This window comes from Pygocentrus nattereri, chromosome 24 (genome assembly GCF_015220715.1).
Source record: "Pygocentrus nattereri isolate fPygNat1 chromosome 24, fPygNat1.pri, whole genome shotgun sequence".
Lineage (NCBI taxonomy): Eukaryota > Metazoa > Chordata > Actinopteri > Characiformes > Serrasalmidae > Pygocentrus > Pygocentrus nattereri.
In genome coordinates, this window is record NC_051234.1 from 5,464,898 (window position 1) to 5,487,841 (window position 22,944).

General features: G+C 39.5%; 1 protein-coding gene across 40 annotated transcripts in view; it reads left to right on the forward strand.

Annotated features, from left to right (window-relative positions):
• rims2a (regulating synaptic membrane exocytosis 2a) overlaps positions 1 to 22,944 on the forward strand; it is a 273,985-nt gene that overhangs the window by 17,224 nt on the left and 233,817 nt on the right. For 24 of the 40 annotated variants that reach the window (XM_037533989.1, XM_037533997.1, XM_037533992.1 and 21 more), the window contains one exon: positions 21,233 to 21,265. The exons of the other annotated variants lie outside the window; for them this stretch is intronic. In XM_037533989.1, the coding sequence (XP_037389886.1) occupies positions 21,233 to 21,265 (33 nt within the window). The remainder of the gene's footprint in view (positions 1 to 21,232; positions 21,266 to 22,944) is intronic. 40 annotated transcript variants of the gene reach the window in all.

Genomic DNA, 22,944 nt, shown 5'->3' on the forward strand with positions numbered 1-22,944 from the left:
TGATTCTTCATTCTTTATGCTGTGTTTTTGTTTTGCTGTGTGGTGTCAATCAGCTGAGGATGGCTCTGCTTTTGAGTCTTGGGCCTAATCCCCATTTTACCCCTACCTCTCGGCCCTTACCCCTCTGTTTTGTACCTTCATGCATAAGGGTAGGGTGTCCCAATGTTTGTTGAGATAGAGGGGTAGGGTGAAGTGTTAGGGCTACATGGCCCTCCAAAATGGACACTTTTCAGAGGCAAAACTCCAACAAGAGTGATATGAGAAAAAAAGAATAACCGGCATGATGGCTCCGTGAGTGACGAGAGAAACCCACCAATGGGAGAATTTCCTCTGTTAAAAATGACCATAACCACTCTTTTATCTTGTTTCAATGTATTATGGTCCTTCACTTCATAACAAGCATAAACATCACTAGTAGTTTGCTGATGTCTCGGTCGCTACCTAGATAACTTTCCCGTTCCACCTTAAATTGCGCACTTGTCGCATTCTGGCGCTTTATTTGTCAGAACTGCTGCACCATTTAAGGTGGAACGGGAAAATTCGAACAAGAGCCTGGTGAATATCTTACTGCAGCTTCATATCACTGAAGAATTAGGGGTGGGTGATAATAAATAATTGCCCCCTCTTTGAAGGCGTATGATACCCTAAATATAACTAAAGCCCAGCAGTGAGGAGCTGAACTTTACCCTCCTCTGCTGTCACTGCAGACAGGCAGGGTCGCCTACAGAGCAGTGCTAGTAGCTATTAATGAAGTGATGCTCTTTTTATTTGAGGGTCCCATTTCGTGGAGGACGATTTCAACCACAACCCCTTGTAACTAAGTTACACTTGAAAACAAGGGGTAGGGGTAAAAGTAGATGGATTTGAGTCTTGGTTCTTCTCAAGGTTTCCTCTTCTTGCTCCTAGGGTGATTTTCTTGCCCTTGGCTTGCTCCCTTGGGCCTTTGACCTGCATTTTGTCCACATAAAAAAATCCTGAATTTAGTTGGACACAATTTTTGCTATGATTTAATTTAGTCCTTCAAAATAATAGAAAATTTGCAAATTTTCCTTTTGAGTCTTGGTTCCTCTCAGTGTCTCTCTCAACTGTACCTGCTGACATCTCCATAGAAGACACCACCTGCATAAGGAGCCTGCTTGTAGTGCTGCATGCTTGAGAAATGTGTGCATGTGTTCATGTGATGTCTAATTACATTATACCACAATTGCATTGGGAGAACCGTACGCATCACTTCTGAACAGTCCAGCTGAACAGAGCTCTGCTAAAATGCCGAGCATTAGGTTAATGTTTCCTTTTAAGTAGACAAGCTCCTGCCCTTCTGATATAATGCCACTGCCCCAAAGGCATTAGCAGCTTTTTAATGTATAAATGAAAGCAACAGGCAATAATACTTTGTATTACAGTGAACTCATACAGAATATACATTTTTAATGTGGCTGATATAAAAGGGCATTTGTGGTGTGTGCCTGTATGGAATTTGCCTGTAGGTCAGTATGGAATATGGTGAATATGCATGTACATGTAGTGGTTGAATCCACAGGATGAGCATGTTTTTAAAATTGTTTTATACAAAAATGCACATTTTCTTTGTCTGTTTGACATATATTCACATATTAAAGCCAAGCAGGCTTATTGTATGACAGCACTTCCTTCAGAATAATGTAAGACTCAGTACTATGCTTAAATATTTCAGGTGTTTGTTCCAGTTTTGGGCAACAAAAGAGTTTCATTATGTGCTTTTAAAGTTGACTATCATTCAATCTTTCCGAATTTCTGCATAATTCAGTCGTATGTAGACAGAGTGGTTTAATGTGAAATGGTTTATTATAGAACAGCTTATCAACTCAGATTTCTTTGCAGTGGTGCTAATAGGAACCAGAGGTTACGATGTGTACAGCACCATTATAGCCACTTTATTTACTATCCAAACCACCAGTGAACCTACATGAGTTTTATATGTAATGTTGATGGTGGTAAAATAGTGATAAATCCCAAAAAATAGCTTGGGTCTGTTTTGCCTTATGACACCCTGCTTGTATCTGTCCATGAATGTATGTTTTAGGCAAAAATCTGATCTCAAAACTATATTGAAATAATGTCTCGGGCATAAACCCACTCAGATTAACCTAATCATTTAATTAACATATTAGGGAAAACTTAATAATTTATGTACCCAAAGCATTAGCACATAGCTGCTTTATGCCAGCAAAACCTTTGCTTAATTGAAGTGTAGCAAATTTCCAATTTCAAAAGAAAATGCAAACCTTCAGAAGACTGAAAGATGCCCTGAATTTTTGATGAACACTGTTGTACTGCCCCAAATCCTAGCTCTCCTGTTATTCTGGACCACCGGTTTCAAGGTTCTGGATCTGTACATCTCATATATTGCCACTGGCTGTGCAAAATGAAAACAAAATCTGAGAGCAAAACTGAAAAATGAGTCAGCCAGTGAAATAGTAGAGTTATTTTTATGGTTTGTAAACAAAATTGTCAGCTAAGCTATCCAGTCTGTGAATTCCATCTGTGAAGATTGTGTATATGCTGGTTTCTGATGTGTCCAAGTTTGATGTGGTGTAGTTGGGTCCAGCTATGGGTCCCAATAGGTCAGAGTTTTGACTTTTACAGCTTTAAAATTTGAAGGTTGTAATTGAGCTGTATGTATCCTGGAAAGTAAGAATAGATTTTAATTGATTCTAATATTCAATAAACTATGGGCAAATAACATATCTCTCATAGATCATGCCCTGTGGATGGGAGCACTGTCATCCAAGAAGGGCACTCATGCAAGTACTGTTCTCTTGGTGTATGCTTTACTTGCATTTGCCCACTTTATGTGATCTACAGGGTGGACTGACAAGGTAGGTGTGTCTGATAGAGTGGACACTGAGTGGACACAGTGTTTAAAAACACCAGCAGCACTGCTCTGTCTGATCCCCTCGCACCAGCACAGCACACCATAACACACCACCATGTCTGCAGTGCTGAGAATGATCCACCCACATAGTACCTGCTCTGTGGTGGTCCTGTAGGGATCCTGACCACTGAAGAACAGGGTAAAAGGGGGCTAACAAAGTATCAGTGAAACAGATGGACTACAGTCTGAAACTGTAGAACTACAGAGTGAACCTGTATTGTAAGTGGAGCTGATAAAATGGACAATGAGCACAGAAACAAGGAGATGTACTTAATAAAGTAGGTGGTTGGTTATTATTTATTCTGTAGAATAAATAAATTTTTTAACACTGAACATATTGAAATGTAATGTGACTGTGTGTCTATACAGCCATAAAAACAACACATTATTTGTATTGCTTGTATTTCATTACTGTGTACGTGGTTCCTCTGTTCACCTTTGTGTGTTCAGCGCATTTTAACAAAATAACTCTGAGTTGTACCAAATAATCATACAGTACATTGTCTGGTCATTCTGTGTGGCCTTCAGATTCCCTGTAGCTGGATTGTTTGCTTAGCTTAACTACAGCTCCACTAGGAGGGGGCACATCTGTTTGATTGATGGCAGTGATGTGGATTAGAATGGCTGCTGATTGGCACATAGTGTGGCAAGTTAGTTCCTTATGTAAGCTCTGGCCAGTAGTGCTGAGACCTGAATGCCTGCAAGTGGACCAGGGCAGTTTTATTCTCCCTTTTCTGTAAAGTCAAAGAGCATCGGTTTCAGTGCGAATCCCGTGAGTCCGTGTTTACGTAGGACTCTGAGTGCAGGGGTCAGTCATTGCAGTGCTGATTGACTCGGTGCATCTGTAAGCTTAGATCCAGCGCCGTGGCCAGCACCACTGAGTACTAATCCCATAATATCACTGCAGAGAGAGAGAGAGAGAGAGAGAGAGAGAGAGAGAGAGAGAGAGAGAGAGAGGGCGGATAAAGACGCATTATAGCCATCTATCTCCACTTAGAAGCCTATGGGGTGCCCATACTTCTGTGGCTACTACTTTTTCCAGTGGACAGGTCATTGTGATCGCCCTTTGAAACTTTTTAATGCACTTGAGTGACCTATATTGATAGTCAGCATTACAGGGCAAAGACTGAAAAATTACACTGACTTCATTGTCAGTCAGGTTTGTGCACTCTGGACCTCTTTTTTCTTCCTGAGTTCACTTTCAGCTGGGAATTCATCGTAGTTTCTGTTTATAGTTCAAAAATACCTCTCGAAGTACCCCTTCTTTAGAAGTGTGGTGGCTACTTGGCAAATCAAGCGGATTCATTGGGAGTTTGACATTGTAAAAAAATAGTCCCCCTCCTGCTCTGTGTGGAACAGGTTTGTTATCGGTCTCACATTCATCTTCCTAAAGAGTCCATGTAGGCAAAAATGCAGCTACACAAACTGGCTGAAGATAAATGAAAACTTTCTAGATTGCTAGAGAACTAACAGCAGGGCTTTAACAAGCAGTAAATTAAAAAAACAGCGGCCAAATTTATCATCAGTCAATCTCTTTGACCTGCCTGCTGTCAGAAGCAGTAAGAAAGTGTTGAAATTTGAGAGCCTGTTAGAACGAGGCACAATGTACCAACATGCATCGTGCGATCAACGAATTGGACACCCGTGACTCACATAATACGTTGTTTCAGAATAGCAAAGTGTATCACAACATACTTGCAGATACGAGCAAAAATGTTTCACTGAATTGTTAGCCTGTACATTTTCCTTGTCTTCTCATCATGATACATAATGGACACATGGATAGTGACTGCAGCATCTGGCTCATGGTTAAGCGGTTAATCGAGTACCGGGGTACATATACACATCCTCGCTTAAAAAGAGATGATTAGTGTTGGTCTGTTTATCTCACAGACTTTATATTGGCTGCCTTTCTTAGAGTAAATTTCAGGCCAGTTATCGCCTACTATGAATATCTGGAGCAGATCTGGTTTTAATACAGTACAATAATAGTACGTCAGCCTCTGATGTGTTCTGCTTGTGGTAGACTGTAGTTTCCTGTGGTGTAGTAGTTGATCTTTTTGCAGTAATGCCTTTTACATCAGTATTCCTGGAAATGCTAAAAATATAAGAATGTGGATATGATGTGGCATGAAAGTTTTCCTGCACCCACACTCAGATGTCTGGGCTTTTTCATAGGTTGTTTATTCTTAAAAAGACATTTAGAGTGGCCCAAGACTCTGAGTAGTATATGGATCGTTATACTGAGATAAAAACACATTCAGGACTTCTAACTTTCAGACTCGAGACTAAAAACATTTTGCTTTGAATTACCCTGTACCTTAATTATGTTAATCTTATAATTAATTAGTTCTTTGTCAATAATAATAGCATTATAAGTAAAGTATAAGTAATAATACCTCTAAATAATAACTCTACAAAATGTTTCAGTAGTGACAGTGTTAGCTTGTACTTGCTCTACACACATGAAATCATAACATGTTTCATTAAAATGCAAAAATATTTTGTTAATTGCAGAAAATGTGTTTCAGTTGTGACACTTTTTGCCAGGTTACACTGTGATTTTCAGACTTTGGGACACATTTACTTCAAAACAATGGGATCTAACTGCTCACCATGTGGCCATGAGGGACAGGGATGCAGCCTCACTTCCTGCTCTAAAATGGCTAAAACAAGGCTCTGCCCACAAACTAAAACTCTGTGTTTCGGTAGTGACATGAAAACATGGGACAGCATTTCATGAGGTTTTATATTTAAATGTTAAAGTCATGATAAATTTAAATATTTCATTATCACTTTAAAATGACTCCAAAAGATCTCGTTCAAAATTATATATAAAAAAAATGCATTAGTTGAAATTTAAAGGTTAGCCTTTGGTTCTGACACCTGCCATTAGAAAGTACCCTGTGAATGATAATTTTGAGTGTATTTAGCTTAGTACTCTCTCTATTAATTCCTTGGGTTTATATAAATAATCGTTGTAAATATCTAAGATAGCTGGATGTTTAACTGCTGTTTAAGATTTTTTACTGTGGGGCTGCAAATTAAACCTGCTAGAGTGGTCCGTATAATGCATTATAATGAATTGAGTAGAATGGTCCGCATAATTGCTGCTCTGTAGATTCAAGACATTTTAATCACATAAAATACTGAAAATTAAATCCAGTCTTGTCTCATAATATAAAAGAGCCTTGGACCTGATTGTATGTGTGTAGTTGCACCTGTAAGAGTGAGGATTGATGTTTGTTTTTCAAGGCTGCTTCAGTGGCACACTTGTTTTGATCGTAAGGCGGCTTGTCTGACTCTGTGGGCCGTTGTTTGAGTACTGCAGCGGAGAACATCTTCAGCTGATGATGGAAGTTGATATAGGTATCAGGTGACTGATCCAGTCAGGCTGGATATAGGAACGTGTAGTAAGACCACATTAACGGACTATATCATTGCCCCATATCTGTTTTCGTCATGCTCATTTCTGTGTGTGTTTGTGTATTGGTGTGTGTGAGTGTATGCAGGGTTGTGCTAATGTCGTATGCTAATGAAGTGAAGCTTGCATCTCTGAGCTAAGGGAGGGTATCCATTACTTGAGGTGGGTAGTAACCAGCTCAATGTACTGGGTTTGCACCTTTGAATGAAGCCTTTCCTTCTACTCAAGGATATGAGTGAAGGCAATACTGTACTTTCTCCTAAGCTGTATTTTAGTTATTGAAGAGACACTTGGCCCAAATAAAAAGGTAACTGTCACTACATGTGTTGGAAACATGCCTACTTGCATCCTACAGTTCTAGGAAACTGGGAAAACCACCTTCTGATGACACCTCTTGAAGCTGGGAGGAACTTTTTTGGGGAAAATAAAGCTTTAGGGAAGATTTTTAGGGCTGATGCTGATTCTTGTGTATATTAGCCTCTGGACCAGTGGCGGAGAGAGTTGGGACATTTGTCCGCTCTCATAGGTGAAAAAACTCACCCAACACTGAGGTGGAGGCCAAAGATGTGTCGAAAAGTTTGGGGTGGCATCTGGGGTGGCCAATCAGATTTCATGGGGTGGCACTGGCCACCACTTTAAAACTGCGTATGCTGTGAATCAGTGGCTAGACTAGCAGTCAAAGGCAGTGTGAAGTATTTGCGTAATGCATGCTGGGTACTGTAGTGAGAGAACTTAATGATGGATGAAAACATACAGAGGATACAAAATGGTGAATTCTGTCAAACTGTTGAGGCTGAGTGATACTGCGCTACTGTGCACTGCATAATGCACCAAAAAACATATGAAACTCTGGCTTCAGGCCGGAATGCGCCTTCATTTGCACATAGTTGCCAGGCTCAAGAATCCATGGAGAATCCAGAAAGAGAAGAATGAAGCATCTGTTTTCTATGCAGATTGATGCTGATTGTACCAAGAAGTCCCACAGCAGTTCTATATGTTACTCAGGAGCTCCTTTGCGTTTGGCAAGGTTTCCAGTTTTATTTAACTGAAGTAACAATGGTCTTTCTTGACTGCGGGTTTCTGCTACTCTACCCGTCTCTGATTACTGCTCTGGCTTTTACTGTTACTTAGTCTGAGACGAACACAACTCTTTCCGAATGACCCCGTAAAGCTGAAAGGCTATCTGTACACGGTGTTACATGCTCAGGCAGCTAGTCTCAGAGCCTCAGTGAAACACACTTTCTCAGTATCAGGTGAACGGCAGGCGGAATGTACAAACACACTCACATGTACACACACAGGTACGGCTTCCAGACCTCACCAGCAGCACATGAGGCATCGCATTCAAACACAGAACCAGTTTCAGTGCGAGACAATTCTTCACACTTCTGTAGCTACTTTTGCCATGACATGCAAAGGCGACATGTGAAAGCAATACCCAATTGTCGCTGTCAGAGCGAAGCCGATCTCATTTTTATCATTATTATAAATTGTAAAAAGATTTTATTCCAAGTCAGTTTAGACTGAGTCTGTTGGTCCATTCATCATAAAATGTTCAGACACCATAATTTTAACCCAGACAGAGCTTATGGTCTTAAGATCACAACTTAATTATCTTGTGATCTCAAGATATCAACTTTGTTATCTTGAGATCACAAGAAAGTTAAGTCATGATCTCAGGGTAACACAGCATATCTTGTGATCTCAAGATAACAAAGTTGGGCAACTTGCGTGTGCACCAGATTTTATGCTCCCCTGACAGATTAAAGCTATTTCTGTCAGTTTAAACAAAACATTCTTACTTAGTGCTGCTTTAAATTAGTTTCCACTAATTTTCGGCTTGGAGGAAGAAGCGTTGAGAGAAGCTTCTGCTTGTGCTCTTTGGGGGGAAAGGCTTAATTAGGAGGTGTCTGCTGTTCTGAGGAATGATTTTAGGTTTTTTTCACTTGCACTGTGTGTTTATGGAGGATCTAGAGCTCTTTTAAGGCAATTTATCTTCTGTTCTTTGTTCAGATGTTCAGTGGAACACCTGAACTCTTGTTTTAGCTCAGAGATACGCACTTAAGAGCTGAAATATAAAATTTACTTATTTAAAATGTTATGAAAGGGATTCCACACAAATATGTTTAGTAGTTTTAGTTAAAATAGGTAAATTATTATCAGAGATTTGAGGAAATGCCAAAGAAATGAAACTAATAAGTCTTATCATTTTTATGTATTCATGTTGTGTGAGAACACAAGGTAAGATGGATCATGGGGGATATGCTATTATAATTATTATTATAATTATTATTATTACACATAAGTAATAACATATCGTAACTGTTGGAGCAAAGCCTCATATCTCCAAAATGTTAACTTTACAAAAGAAGGATAAAACCTCCTGAACCTTTAATGTAAGCTAATGTAATATGATTTTTTCCAATTGTTTTTGGGTAGTTGGTCTCTTTTTCGTAAAAGTCTGGATTTTTCAAATTATGCAAAGAAGTAAAAAACAACAAAAATGTAGGCTGTTATGACAGCGCCTCTATAAATATAATGCATACAAACATGTTGGTAACTCTTTACTGTTCCTAAGGCTGTATGACACCTACATAAGAATGTCATGACAACTGACATAACCCTACATGGATGTTTGTAAATATAGGTATCATCCGTCATGAAGCCTGCTTTAGCTAACTTTGATCACACTTTACAGTGAAGGACGTCTGTTGGAATAAGCATTTATAAGTATTTATGTATGGTTATGCCAGTTATCATGACAAGCTTATGTGGGTGTAATATAGCCTTATGAACATTGCCATACAGTAAAATGTGACAAATATGCTATTACATATACTTGTGTTATTGTTACACAAAGGTACAGGGTGATTCAAAAAGATTCATCTGATTTCAAAATGATTTATTTCACTTGTGAATCATTACAGAACAATGCAGTGAACTGTAAATGGTTTAAATGAGCGTAAAGTTTATTATGTAATTTTACAAGGTCTCAATATGAATCAGTATGATCTCGATTGAGTGTGTCAGGTGTCACTGCACTCACGGCTCTTTCAGTGCGATTTCAGAGATCATCTGGTGTTGTTTGTAGTGGTGGCAAATAAACAGAATCCTTAATGTACCCCCACAAAAAATTTACACGGCATGAGATCTGGTGATGCTGGTGGCTCTATGATGACTCTATGATAATGTGATGACGCAGACACTCTATGACCCCTTCTTTCAATTGGTATGTGATTGGTTCCTAGGTGCCTCACGCTTGTAAAAATATGGTGCTTTAAAATCGGATGATTTTTTTTAATCACCCTGTAACCCTGTACTGTATACATATATATATAAATAACCCAATTCCAATGAAGTTGTTGTGTAAAACATAAATAAAAACAGAATACGATGATTTGCAAATCCTTTTCAACCTACATTCAATTGAATACACTACAAAGACAAGATATTTAATGTTCAAACGGATAAAATGTATAGTTTTTTTGTATTCACTCATTTTGAATTTGATGCCTGCAACACGTTCCAAAGAAGTTGGGACAGGGGCAACAAAAGACTGGGAAAGTTGAGGAATGCTCAAAAAACACCTGTTTGGAACAAGGCTCGGTTGTTCACAAGCAAGGATGCGCGAGGTTCACTACTTTGTGAGCAACATTGTTGAGAACAATTTTTCTCAACATGTAATTGCAAGGAATTTAGGGATTTCATCATCTACCGCCCATAATATCATCAGAAGATTCAGAGAATCTGGAGAAATCTCTGCAAGTAAGCAGCAAGGCAGAAAACCAACGCTGAATGCCCGTGACCTTCGATCCCTCAGGTGGCACTGCATTAAAAACCGGCATCATTCTGTAACGGATATTACCACATGGGCTCAGGAACACTGCAAAGTGAAAGCCATATATCAACAACACCCAGAAACGCCGCCGGCTTCTCTGGGCCCGAGCTCATCTGAGATGGACTGACGCAATTTGGAAAAGTGTCCTGTGGTCTGACGAGTCCACATTTCAAATTGGTTTTGGAAATCATGGACGTCTCGTCCTCCGGGCCAAAGAGGAAAAGGACAGTCCGGATTGTTATCAGTGCAAAGTTCAAAAGCCAGCATCTCTGATGGTGTGGGGGTGTGTTGGTGCCCATGGCAGGGGTAACTTGCACATCTGTGAAGACACCATTAATGCTGAAAGGTATATACAGGTTTTGGAGCAACATCTGCTGCCATCCAAGCAACGTCTTTTTCAGGGACGTCCTGCTTATTTCAGCAAGACAATGCCAAGCCACATTCTGCACATGTTACAACAGTGTGGCTTCGTAGTAAAAGAGTGCGGGTGCTAGACTGGCCTGCCTGCAGTCCAGACCGTCTCCCATTGAAAATGTGTGGCGCATTATGAAGCTCAAAATACGACAGCGGAGACCCCGGACTGTTGAGCAGCTGAAGTTGTACTTCAAGCAAGAATGGGAAAGAATTCCACCTACAAAGCTTCAACAATTAGTGTCCTCAGTTCCCAAACACTTATTGAGTGTTGTTAAAAGGAAAGGTGATGTAATACAGTGGTAAACATGCCCCTGTCCCAACTTGGAACATGTTGCAGGCATCAAATTCAAAATGAGTGAATATTTGCAAAAAACAATAAAGTTTATCCGTTTGAACATTAAATATCTTGTCTTTGTAGTGTATTCAATTGAATATAGGTTGAAAAGGATTTGCAAATCATAATATTCTGTTTTTATTTATGTTTTACACAACATCCCAACTTCATTGGAATTAGGGTCGTACAAACATCCTGACACTGTATAAAATCAAGCAATGTTATTCGCATTCACTGTCCACTGTGAATACCACACACACATGCACACACACACTGTAGGCAGTCCATTGCCCTGCTTTAACCTCAGGCATGTCCTATAGATGGCACTATGGTGGGCGCTGATGGTACGCTTTCTACAGCCATGCTGAGAGGTCGGCTGACTGGGCAGGACTGGCACACTGGCAGCTCTAATTGCAGAGTAATTATGCCCTGTGCTGGCATGCTGGCTTCAGCTTGACGTTACATAACAGGTCTTTTTTTTTCCCTCTGTGCCCTGCTGGTGAAGGGACTTAGTGGGTGGCGAGAGAGAGAGAGAGAGAGAGAGAGAGAAATGACCCACTGTAACAGAGACACACAACACTCTCTTGTTACGGTCTGAAAGAGAGTTACACCAATCTCACTAAAAGGCTGTGTGTTAACCTCCACTTTTAGCCCACTCTGTGATTTGATATGTGTTACGTTGTGCTCATAATCAAGGATTTACTACAACTGCCTGTTTTTAGAAGAGGATTACAGCAGAGAGAAAATCACTGGCATGATTTTAAGGCAGGTTTAATTAGAGGGAACAGAAGTATAAATGGCTTTTGTGAGATGATGTCTGGTCTTTCATCTCTTTGCATTGATAAAGTCCTTAGCTTTGACAATGGAATTGCTTTTTAGGACCATATAATAATTGTTAATTGTTGATATTGGCCTGTTTCACAGGATGTTTTAATGTGTGCTGTGAGCATCCTGACTTGTCACAGATGTTAATTGGGTGTTAGGATGAACCAGGGTATTCACATGATCTAATATGTGTAACTACTTCTGTTCAAAAATAATATAGGCCAGTCTTTAACCATGTTAAGCTATAGCAAGGGCTTCTCTAATGTGCTTTAAGTACATTGGGAGGTATATCACAATATGGAGCAGTATAACCCAACTGTCAGAACAAAACCTTGTATCTCCAAAATGGTAACTTTACATGAGAAGCAAAAAACATACACATACTTTACTTTTAATGTAACTGAATGGAACCAGAATTTTTTCCAAGTCATTTTGGACCGTTTTTCTTGGTCCGTTCATCATGACATTTACCTACAGTGTAAAGGTCAACAGGCATTTTCAATCTACGTCAAAAACTGAATAATGACAGCGATGGAGATATTAGGTTTTGTATGGATAGCAGCGATAAGTAGGCCTTGGTAGAATACGGAACTGCTGCCTTAACCCTCCCCCCCTCAGATTGCATCCTTCCTCTTGGTAGAGTGATACGTATTTATCACAACAACATAAAATATCACACACACACACACACACACACACACACACACACACACACACACACACACACACACACACACACACAAACACACACACACACTTTATAAACCGCTTATCCTTCTGGGTTGCAGGGAGTGCTGGAGTCTATCCCAGCAGTCTTTGGCCAGAAGGCAGGATATCGTAGCATATCATGGTGTGACTTTTTTCTTCAATATCATTCAGTCCCCATAGTTTAAAAACTATAGCACCAGGGAGTAAATATGACAGGAGAGCTTGTCTATTGAGGGCTATTATTGAGTGTGGTTACATGCACTCAATGTTATCTGATTGTTCAGGCAGTTATGTAAGCAGCAAATTTTGATTTCTTACATCTGAGTAAGGTCTAGAAATCCGATTAGGAATTTTAGCTCAGTAAACAGATTTCTCAGTGAATGAGTACTCTTACTCTGATTTCTTTCGGATTTCTCAGTCTGTGCATGTGCAAAAACAGCTTTTGGAGTGATGGTGAAACCAAATACATCCTTGACGAAATGAAAGATTTCATCTTCTAGATGATGTATGTTCATATTTTCAGATAAAGTGGTGCAATGTTATTTTAAAAAAAAGCCACATGAATTTTGAATTTTACATTGCATTTTATGTCACGCCTTCTTCTGTGAGTTCACGTCTTCTTTTCATTGTTAGCAAGTGGTCTACAGTCACGTCCAGGAAAAACTCTCGTTACTATTAGTTTAGAATCAGCGTTGATGGTCCAAGACATGTTTGGTGTCTAGAGTTTGCTTCTTTTTTTTTCTTTTTTTTTACTGGAGCTCCAAAGCTAATGTAGCTAACAAGCAATGGAAGCTTACAGCTACCAGTTTAGCATTATGCAATCTGTAAATCGCTGAACACTGGTTTTAAATCGTGTCGGAGGATGGAATCCATCCATCCATCCATCCATTTTCTAAGCCGCTTCTCCATCAGGGTCGCGGGGGGGATGCTGGAGCCTATCCCAGCAGTCAATGGGCGGAAGGCAGGATAGTGGCTAGCAGATTCCCAGTGACTGTATGATTTATTTGCATGCTGGGTAATGTAGAAATTCTACTCATTTTCGCTGACTGACAAAGTCCTTCAGAATGGCTGATGTGAAACATCAACCACTGACTCAGATTTCTTTATTATGATAATAATCAGGGCTCTGAATGTTTACAGTGCAAATATAGACAATTTTCCAAAACATCCAGTGAACAGTGAACCATGTGTTTTGTATATACACTATATTTCCAAAATTATTCACTCATCCATCCAAATAATTGAATTCAGGTGTTTCAATCACTTCCATGGCCACAGGTGTATAAAACCAAGCCCTTAGGCCTGCAGACTGTTTCTACAGACATTAGTGAAAGAGGTCGTTCTCAGGAGCTCAGTGAATTCCAACATTGTACCCTGATCAGACGCCACCTGTGTAGCAAGTCCAGTCGTGAAATTACCTCACTACTAAATATTCCACAGTCAACTGTCAGTGGGATTATAACAAAGTGGAAGCGACTTTCTGCAGAGTCAATCACTACAAAGTTCATGTGGCCTAAGCGTAGAATGCAGTGGTGTAAAGCGCCATCACTGGACTCTAGAGCAGTGGAAACGTGTTCTCTGGAGTGACCAATCACGCTTCTCCATCTGGCAATCCGATGGACGAGTCTGGGTTTGGCGGTTGCCAGGAGAACGGTACTTGTCTGACTGCATTGTGCCAAGTGTAAAGTTTGGTGGAGGGGGGATTATGGTGTGGGGTTGTTTTTCAGGAGTTGGGCTCGGCCCCTTGGTTCCAGTGAAAGGAACTCTTAAAGCTTCAGCACCAAGAGATTTTGGACAATTTCATGCTCCCAACTTTGGGGACGGCCCCTTCCTGTTCCAACATGACTGTGCACCAGTGCACAAAGCAAGGTTCATAAAGACATGGATGAGCGAGTTTGGTGTGGAAGAACTTGACTGGCCTGCACAGACCTCAACCTGATAGAACACCTTTGGGATGAATTAGAGCAGAGACTGCAAGCCAGGCCTTCTCGTCCAACATCAGTGTCTGACCTCACAAATGTACACACTCCTAAACCTTGTGGAAAGCCTTCCCAGAAGAAGCATGTGAAGGCAGACGAGCAGATACTTTTGGAAATATAGTAAATATATGCTGATAGATGGTGATGCATTCTGGTGACATTCAGAATCATTTAATGCACTGACTTTCTGTGAGGGAGCTTTTAGAGGTTCTAAACTCTTCAGATGTCTGGTTCCACCACTATTATACATTTCTCTAGAACAGGTCAAACCACTCTGAATGACTTTGTTTATATCTGGAAAAAAATTGGTGGAAAAGATAGACCTGCTCATGTAGTTTGTATGATATGCTGTTGTCTCTATAGTATAGGAACAATTCAGGCTTCAAGATGCTACTACTCTTTTTAGTGATGCAGTGTTCTATTGTCCCGTTTCATAGTTACCACTGTGCCACACAGGGGTTGGCTGATCAGCTGCATTCGGAGTAAGAGAAGAGCTATATAAATTTGATGTCACTGAACTGCTCCTTTAAGGCTGTTTAAGGCTACCAGCCTGTGCTAATGAGAGAGAAAGAGAACAACTCTGTCTATCCATCCCATCTGGAGCTATTAGCAGTCTACTGGCTGCTTCTAGGCCTGACAGCTCTGATGACGACGGTGATGATGATAGTGATGATGGTGACATGGGGGATGTGTGTTTAGAGGAGAGGAGAATGTGATGACTCAGGGCTCTCTGTATGGTCATCACGTCAGCATGGGTTTCCACACACTGGTTCACCCCTTCGTTGCACAACGAGATAGAGAGAGAGAGAGAGAGAGAGAGAGAGAGAGAGAACGAAGTAGTGCTTGACAAGCATTTTAATGTTGTCAAGAGATAATTAAGAACAGTAAATTACGATACCAGTAAAATCCAATATGAGTGGATTTAATGAGATTGCATTTCTTAATGTTGTCCTTATTAGAACAAAACCATTTTTGCCGGTTTCTTCCTTTTTTTAAAGCACAATTTTCAGTAACAGCTGCTGTTGGCAGTGGAGATACAAGGCTAATGTAGCTAACAAGTAGTAAAAGCTTCCAGGCTTCAGTTTAACATAGTACACTGTACTGAAATATGTCATGGATAAACATGAGGTGGTTCGTCAATAAAATGGAACACAATTTTAAAGCATCTCAGAATAAAAGCACTGATCTAAGATCAGGTTAAGCATAAACTAGTCCTAGATCAGTATTACCACTCTAAGAAGTTTGATAAATAGGGGCCAGTGTTAGCAGTGTTGACATTTATAAATGGTCCGTGTAAGTGAAACGAATGAAACTGATGCTGTATTCAAATCAGGTAATGTGCTATTTTTCCTTGATGGTCTATGCTAGTTTATGCTGCTCTGGTGCTGGTTTTACCTGGTCACCCAACATGTTCAGGCTGGTTGGCCTGCATACCAGCATCTGAAACACAACATATCGCTGCTGTATCTTCTTTTTTGTCGTTTTTCAGTTTTTTACAGAATTTAAAAATACCCGTTACCCTTTACATTGTTTGTAAATTTTATGATGAATGGACTGACAGAAATGGCCCAAAATGACTTGGAGTAAAGTCTGGTTCCATTGACTTACATTAAAAGTAAAGTATGTTTTTTGCTTCTCCTGTAAAGTTATCATTTTGAAGATACAAGTTTTTCTTCCGACAGCAGCAATATGCTGGTTTTGGTGGTGATCAACTATGCTGGTCTGTGCTGGTTTTTCTAACAGGTACAACATCCAGCCTGTGTAGTAACAATTTTTTTGTGTTTTGATTGTTAATATTTTGCATGAAAGGCTTTGTTGGAGAAGGCGTTTCACTCTGGTGAAATTCGCGTATCTTGACAGAAACTGAGTATTAGTGAGTTATCAGTTTGTAACCTGCTGCTTTTAACATTTAGGATTTTCGTTATGTTTTTGTAGACCTACCTAGTCTAGTGCTGTTAATTGCTTAAATGATGATACTGTGACATAAACAACGTTCACTGTTTATTTCGGAGGCACGCACTCTCATCACGTGTGTCCTCTTACTGACTACCTGTGCTGCTGCTTTTGCATTTACAGAAGGGTGACTCTTCTTTCTCCTTCCTGTGTTCTGACAGTCACATCAGAGTGGATCGCAGCTATAATATTATTCTCAGAAACATCCCCAACATTATTTATGTATTTTATTAATTATTATTGCACTTTTTTTTTTTTAGATGAAATGCGATATGAATTTGTAGCTTTAACCAGTGCATTGGTCTGGCTATTGTAAATGCTATAAAAAGTTTCATCTCTGTTTTGAGCCAAAAATATCAGAACATAGCTATCTATGCACATTTATGTAGCTTAAATGTTCATTTTCTGCTTATAGTATCCTTAGTAGTAATATACAACAGATAGGTAATGAACGAGGTATCTGACTTAGCTATGCCTGCTAGAAAAAAACACAAAACCAGCACTTTTTTAGATGTAAAACAGTTGTGTTTTAGGTGTTTAAGAAGTGTGTCATACAGTGTAAAAACCAGATACAGCTAATTTGAGGCGAGAGTGTCTTTATGTAGGCTTCAGGTGATGCTAACAGTAAGCTTCTGTGACTTGTCAGCAATATTAGCCTCAAAGCTCCAGTGGAAAAACTTAAAAAGCAAACCTCAGACACCAAATATCTCTTGGCTGATTGACCACTTTTTTTTGTTGTTGCAAAAACTTTGTTTGAATATGATTTTTGATTAAACCATGACTTTAGCTCTTGGCCTTGTAGCTCTTGGTGGAAATGAACTTCATGCTAATGTTCATCTATAAACTTCCTCTACTGTCTTTGAAGTAAACATCACCAGTGTTGTCCTGGACTTGGCATAGTGTCGATATCTTTGGGTATTTTCCTTTAGTAAGCCTGAATGACTTGTTTCTTGTGTCCATTAGAGGGCAGTGCCTGTCCACTTCGCTTGATTGAGTGTTCTGGCAGCACACAACATGAGAGAAGGGACAGAGATGAGGGAATGGATTCTCCTCTGTGAATCATACTGACTAACGCTGCTGTATCCAGCCGATGGTGTCATTTTGCAGGAGCTGGCGTGCTAGTTTTCATTTCTGGTGTCAGCTAGTGTGTCTTTGCTTGAAGCTCAGATGAAGCTGGAGGCTTCCTCTCTGTGGCGTTCACAACTTCTCTCTTGGCGAAAGGCGCTTTCGGACGACTGAGGAGCTCTGATCAGGGCATTTTCTTCTTGGCACCATGTTGGCGTTCTCCACGTTGGCCTCAGAAATGATGTGAGGGAACTTTTTTTTTTCTTAGCTTGTCTTCTCCAGGCTGAAGTGCTTTTACTGGAGATACTCTTGTTTAGTGTTTCATTAAGATAATTAGTGTATTCTGCAGAGTAATGCTTCTGGTGGACTGTAACTTAAAGCTCTCTGGCTTGGACTTCCTTGGCCCGCAGTGGATACTTGGCTCGGCCTTTATCAGGCAGCAATATGTTCTATCGGAATGAATGAACGTTTTACAGTCATTGTGCTTAGAGTAAATACTTAAAAACAATGGTTCTTCAGGGGTTCTTTAATGAAAGGAATGGTTCTGTTTATATAAACAGTGGTTCTTTGCATGGTGAAAAGGTTCTTCAGATTGATAGACAATATGTTGTATATGGTTCTGTATAGCACCAAAAAGGGTTCTGCTATTGTTATCATGTCAAGTTTACAACAGTAGGAGAACCCTTTTGGTGCTGTATAGAGCCATTTTCACAAAGGCTCTGTATAGAACCATATATGACACGTTTTCTATCAATGTGAAGAACCATTTTACCATGCATAGAACCATTTAAGTATGAAAGAGTTCTATATAGATCTTATAGGTCTAAATAGGACCATTGCCTTTATTTAAGAACCCATAATTAATCAAGTGGCTAAAACAAATTTACATTCTTAAAAAAAAAACAACAACAATAAAAAACAAAACTACACTGGCAAGTGGAATAAATATGTAATATTTATCATATTGAAGATGTCGTAAGAATAGAATATGATTATTTCACTTATATCTGTACATGTTTTTACTTGTTTTAGGTACTTTTATCTGGTCAAAGTGTCTTATTTCATTGGCAGATAATGGGCTTGCAAGAAGAGCAAAATTATCTGTAGTGTTTCTTGAAATAAGCACAATTATTTTATGTGAAAAATAAAAGTATGTCTGAAAATAAGCCTAGTATATTATATTATAATGGGATATTAGACACTTGGGCTAGATTTAAGATGATTTTGTTTAGTGAATCAATTTTATCGCAGTGCAAGAAGCCGTTATATACTTAATTACACTTAAATATAAAAATTGTGCTCCGTTTGTGCTCCGTTTCTCACTGTGAGAGAGAGGACAGTGGAAAAAAAATGAATTATGCTTCATCATCAGGCAAACAGCCAACTAATTGTTGTTGGGAAACCGTTAATTTCAGTCGAGAAGCGTTGACAGGTTTGCCGTTTGGGTGATGTGAGTGTTTGAGGAGGTTGGGAGAACATCAGGAACGGGAGCCACATAATATGCCTGTTACTGATTTCATTTATATGTTCTTATGCGTCTCTTATGCGCTTGTTTTAATTTGTTTTTTTAACTTATACCTGATCTGAATTATCACCTGATCTGTTTTGCATGTGGATATGATATATTTCTGTCTTCTTTTCACATGTTTTGTGTTGCATCTTTAACGCTAATGCCATCATTACTACATTTGTGTAATTATTTTGTGTTCATGTTCAATGTTTATGTTGATCTTTTGTTTTAAAGGAAGACTTCAGCGGTTTCCTGCCTGAACTCTGTCTGCTGCAACTGTATTACATCACTGATCACCACAGACAGTCATTTTTTCTAAGTACTAAAAACATTCCTGTAATAGAGAGCAATCGAGGAGTTGCTGAATAAGCCTCTAAAGTTGTGCATCGTTCAGCGTTCGGCGCCAGGCTTCGTTAAGTGTGGTAGAAACTCTCAGCAGGTTTTCTCTATGGGGAAAAGTGAAAGGCGTTTTCATGGTTTAAACAGAAATTATTCAAATCGCTTTATTGAGAGTACACGTCCCCCTGGGAGTAGATTCTCTGAATTCAGAGGTTGTTTAGCAGTCAAAATACGAAGAAGTCTACATCCGTGCTACATGTAAACTAACACTTAGCCCTGAAGTGAAAATAAAGAGAATAAATCTGCAATTAAACCTCAACACTGTTATATAACAACACCAGCTACTCAAACTGTAGGCTTCTATTCCACACACTTAAAAAGGATTCCTTAGTAAAGAAAATGGTTCTATATAAACACTCAAAGAACCCTTTGCATGATTAAAAGGTTCTTTGCACTGTTAAATGGTTCTTCGGATTGACGGAGAAAGTACTATAGATGGTTTTGTATAGAACATTTTTTAAAAAGGGTTCTATATAGTGCCAAAAGGGTGCTTCTATTATGACAAGCTTAACATCATAACAATAGAAGAACCCTTCTTAATGCTATACAGAACCCTTTTTCAAAAAGGTTCTATATAGAATAATTTACGGCACATTTTTAATCAAGCTGAAGGCCCATTTTATAATACAAAGAACCCTTTAAGCAAGCAGAGGATTCTTTCAGTGTTCATGGTTCTATATGGAACCATTTTCTTTACTAAAGAACCCATGAAGAGCTATCTTTTTTAGGAGTGTAGGCTTCTATTCCAGTGAGGTTGTCTTATAATGTTCGTTCAGTGTGCAGCAGTGTTTGATTGCTTGTAGCAGTAATTATATTTTGAGGTCTTACTAACCTCATAATTCATAAGATCCAGTGCTATTCATAGTAAAAATGGCCGTATGGCAAACCATATCAGCTTTGGAACATTTTTGTTCACCAGAGGAAACACTAGCACGTTTATGGCATTCATTTTTTCCAATAGAGAAAACCTGTTTAATCTCTAACGTTCCTTCCATGGGTGTGATGCTGAGTACAGAAGGACAGTGTAACTGTAGAGGTGTATTCTATCAGCACTGATCATTTATTCAGAACTAGTGAGGCACTGAAGTGGAAATCCTTGGCTGAAATTCAGGACTACTTGGGCACAAACCTGAAAAACTGACAATGAATAAAGCATTGTACATAAAATAAACTTAATAAAATTATTACAGTATGTAGACTACAGTAAATGCCACAGAATCCAATGTCTGCAGCTCCAGAGAACAGTTGGTCATCCGAGGCAATAAATTCCATTATTTTTAGGAATTCTTTGCATATTGGCTATTCATTTTTTTAAATTATTTTAAAAAATTGTGACTACAGATGACGCTAACATGGTAGGAGGGGCTTACCTTTCAGCTTCTGGCGCTTAGCTGTGTTCTGTGTATTCGTGGAGAAGTTCCTCATTGTTGTTTACCCTCTTGATACTTGGCATGAACATCATCTCAAGTCCCTCGTAGAAATTGTGAAATGGCTCCACACCACCAACATTTTCACTGGCTTATCATATACTAAGGGACTTCAATGCAAACTGGCTGAGCTGTTCTTTTGTTATAGAAGTGTTTTAATAAAACCTACAACTTAAACTTGTGACGTCTTAGATTTTGAAACTTCATTGCAGGCCTAGTACATCTTTTCTTTCAGTCAATATTTTTGCCCATTTTTCTCTTACAACTGAAAACCGAAAACCGTTACATTGACATGGTCAGTGGTGATCGACCATACACTATAGACGTGACAGATAGAGGTCAGGTTAAAACCGCTGAAGTATTCCTTTTATCCTAATTGTTTTTTTGTCTTTCTGTTGTGTTCCCCTCCCCCACTGAGTTGGTCACTTATTTTTATTTTTAGGGTCAAAGAGGATCCAAAACCTCAGTCAGCGCAGTAAGTATCTCTTTATCCAGAGTGCTCCAGGCTTTGACCCTCCCCTGTCATTGGTGCACTGTGCTTTATTTATTTTCTGTGGCTTCCTCTGTGATTGGCAGCTCTTTCTCTCCTCTCTCTCTGGTGATTGGCTGGCTACAGTTTGTCAATGCTTTTTTCTTTATTGGCTGTGTAAGAGAGCTGCTGGCGGCCTCTTGCTTCATCCAGTCGGAGGCTGGATGCGTCCGTCCTGCTTTACCTGCTTCTCGGCCCGATCTGTCACTTCCAGAGAGACGGCGTGTTTGATCCCTCTCTGTGTCTGTGTAACATATGGGCGTACTGTATGTGATTGTTCAACGCAACCTGTATTCTACTGGCTGCAGCTCTACGTGCTTTAAGGAGTAGTTTGGCCAAAAATGAGATGTACGCAGCTTTCCCCTTACCCCAGATGGAGTCGATCAGCCATGACATGTTCGCCGTCTGGAGTTTGCTTCTGTAGTTTCGCACTGCAGCTACAAGGCTAACGAAGTTAACCTGTTGGGCCAGACATCATTCATATTATATATACAGGAGTATATCTGAAGTGTTACAGGTCCAGTATAACCTTGCCACGAAAGTTTTTATGACAAAATATTTATTTTTCTAACGTAATTAAAGAAAAGGTACAACAGTGGTTTTAAGGTCCAATTGTGATCCTCAAAAAGGTTTTTCCAGGTGAAAAATATTTTTACCTTTTCATAATTTAAAACAGAACAGTAAAATAAAAAGCCTGGAGACGACACGGGGTGTGTGGAGTCAGTACAGTTTAGATAATTTCATTTCACTGGATTATGGTTCAGTTAGGTTCCCTGACTAAAGGTACTGAGATGTACCCTTACACGTCCCACCCCAGTGACAAAAGGGACACTGACCCAGTGACAGTTTAGTACCTTTATTTCTGAGAGTGCAGAAAGGTCATGCATCTCATTTTTCTGTTTTTTTCTGAATGGCTTTTTTTGCAGTGTATCTTCAAAATCATTGACAATGAACAGGGAGACTAATTCTTGAAACAAGTCAAAAAGCCCTGTTACTCAGTGGTCTGGATGTTTAATATATTGTAAGTGGCCAGTGTAGGGTTCTCTTTTAGCAGCTATAGCCAGTCAGCAGCCTGTCCATGTTGTCCACCTTCACACACACACACACACACACACACACACACACACACACACACACACACACACACACACACACACACAAAGACACGCACACACACACTAACAGCAGGCCTTGTAAAAGGAGAACAGAGTGAAGGACAGCACCTCCGCACTTTTACTCCCTGTGGCTTCACCCCAACACCACACGTGTAATATAAACGTGTGGGCGGTGGACAGAGTGAAGATATTTTATATTTTCTTCACAGAAAATGAGCAAAGGCCAAGGAATCTGGTTGAAATAATAATACATAGCATATTTTTTGTTTTTTTGGAAACATTGAAAATGGGCCGCACAGACCTGAACACCACACAAGGATTAAAAATCACTGTTTTTCTCTGCTTTCCTGCGTCACTCACTGCTGTTCGTTTATAATTATTTATCTGTGTTGTTTTTTTATTATCTTCTAGTATCTATCTAGCATTTCAGCTCAGTTTTATTAGAAGGAATAACAAATGAGTTCAGTTAATGCAGTAGCGCACATAACTTTATTCTTATAAAATATGTAA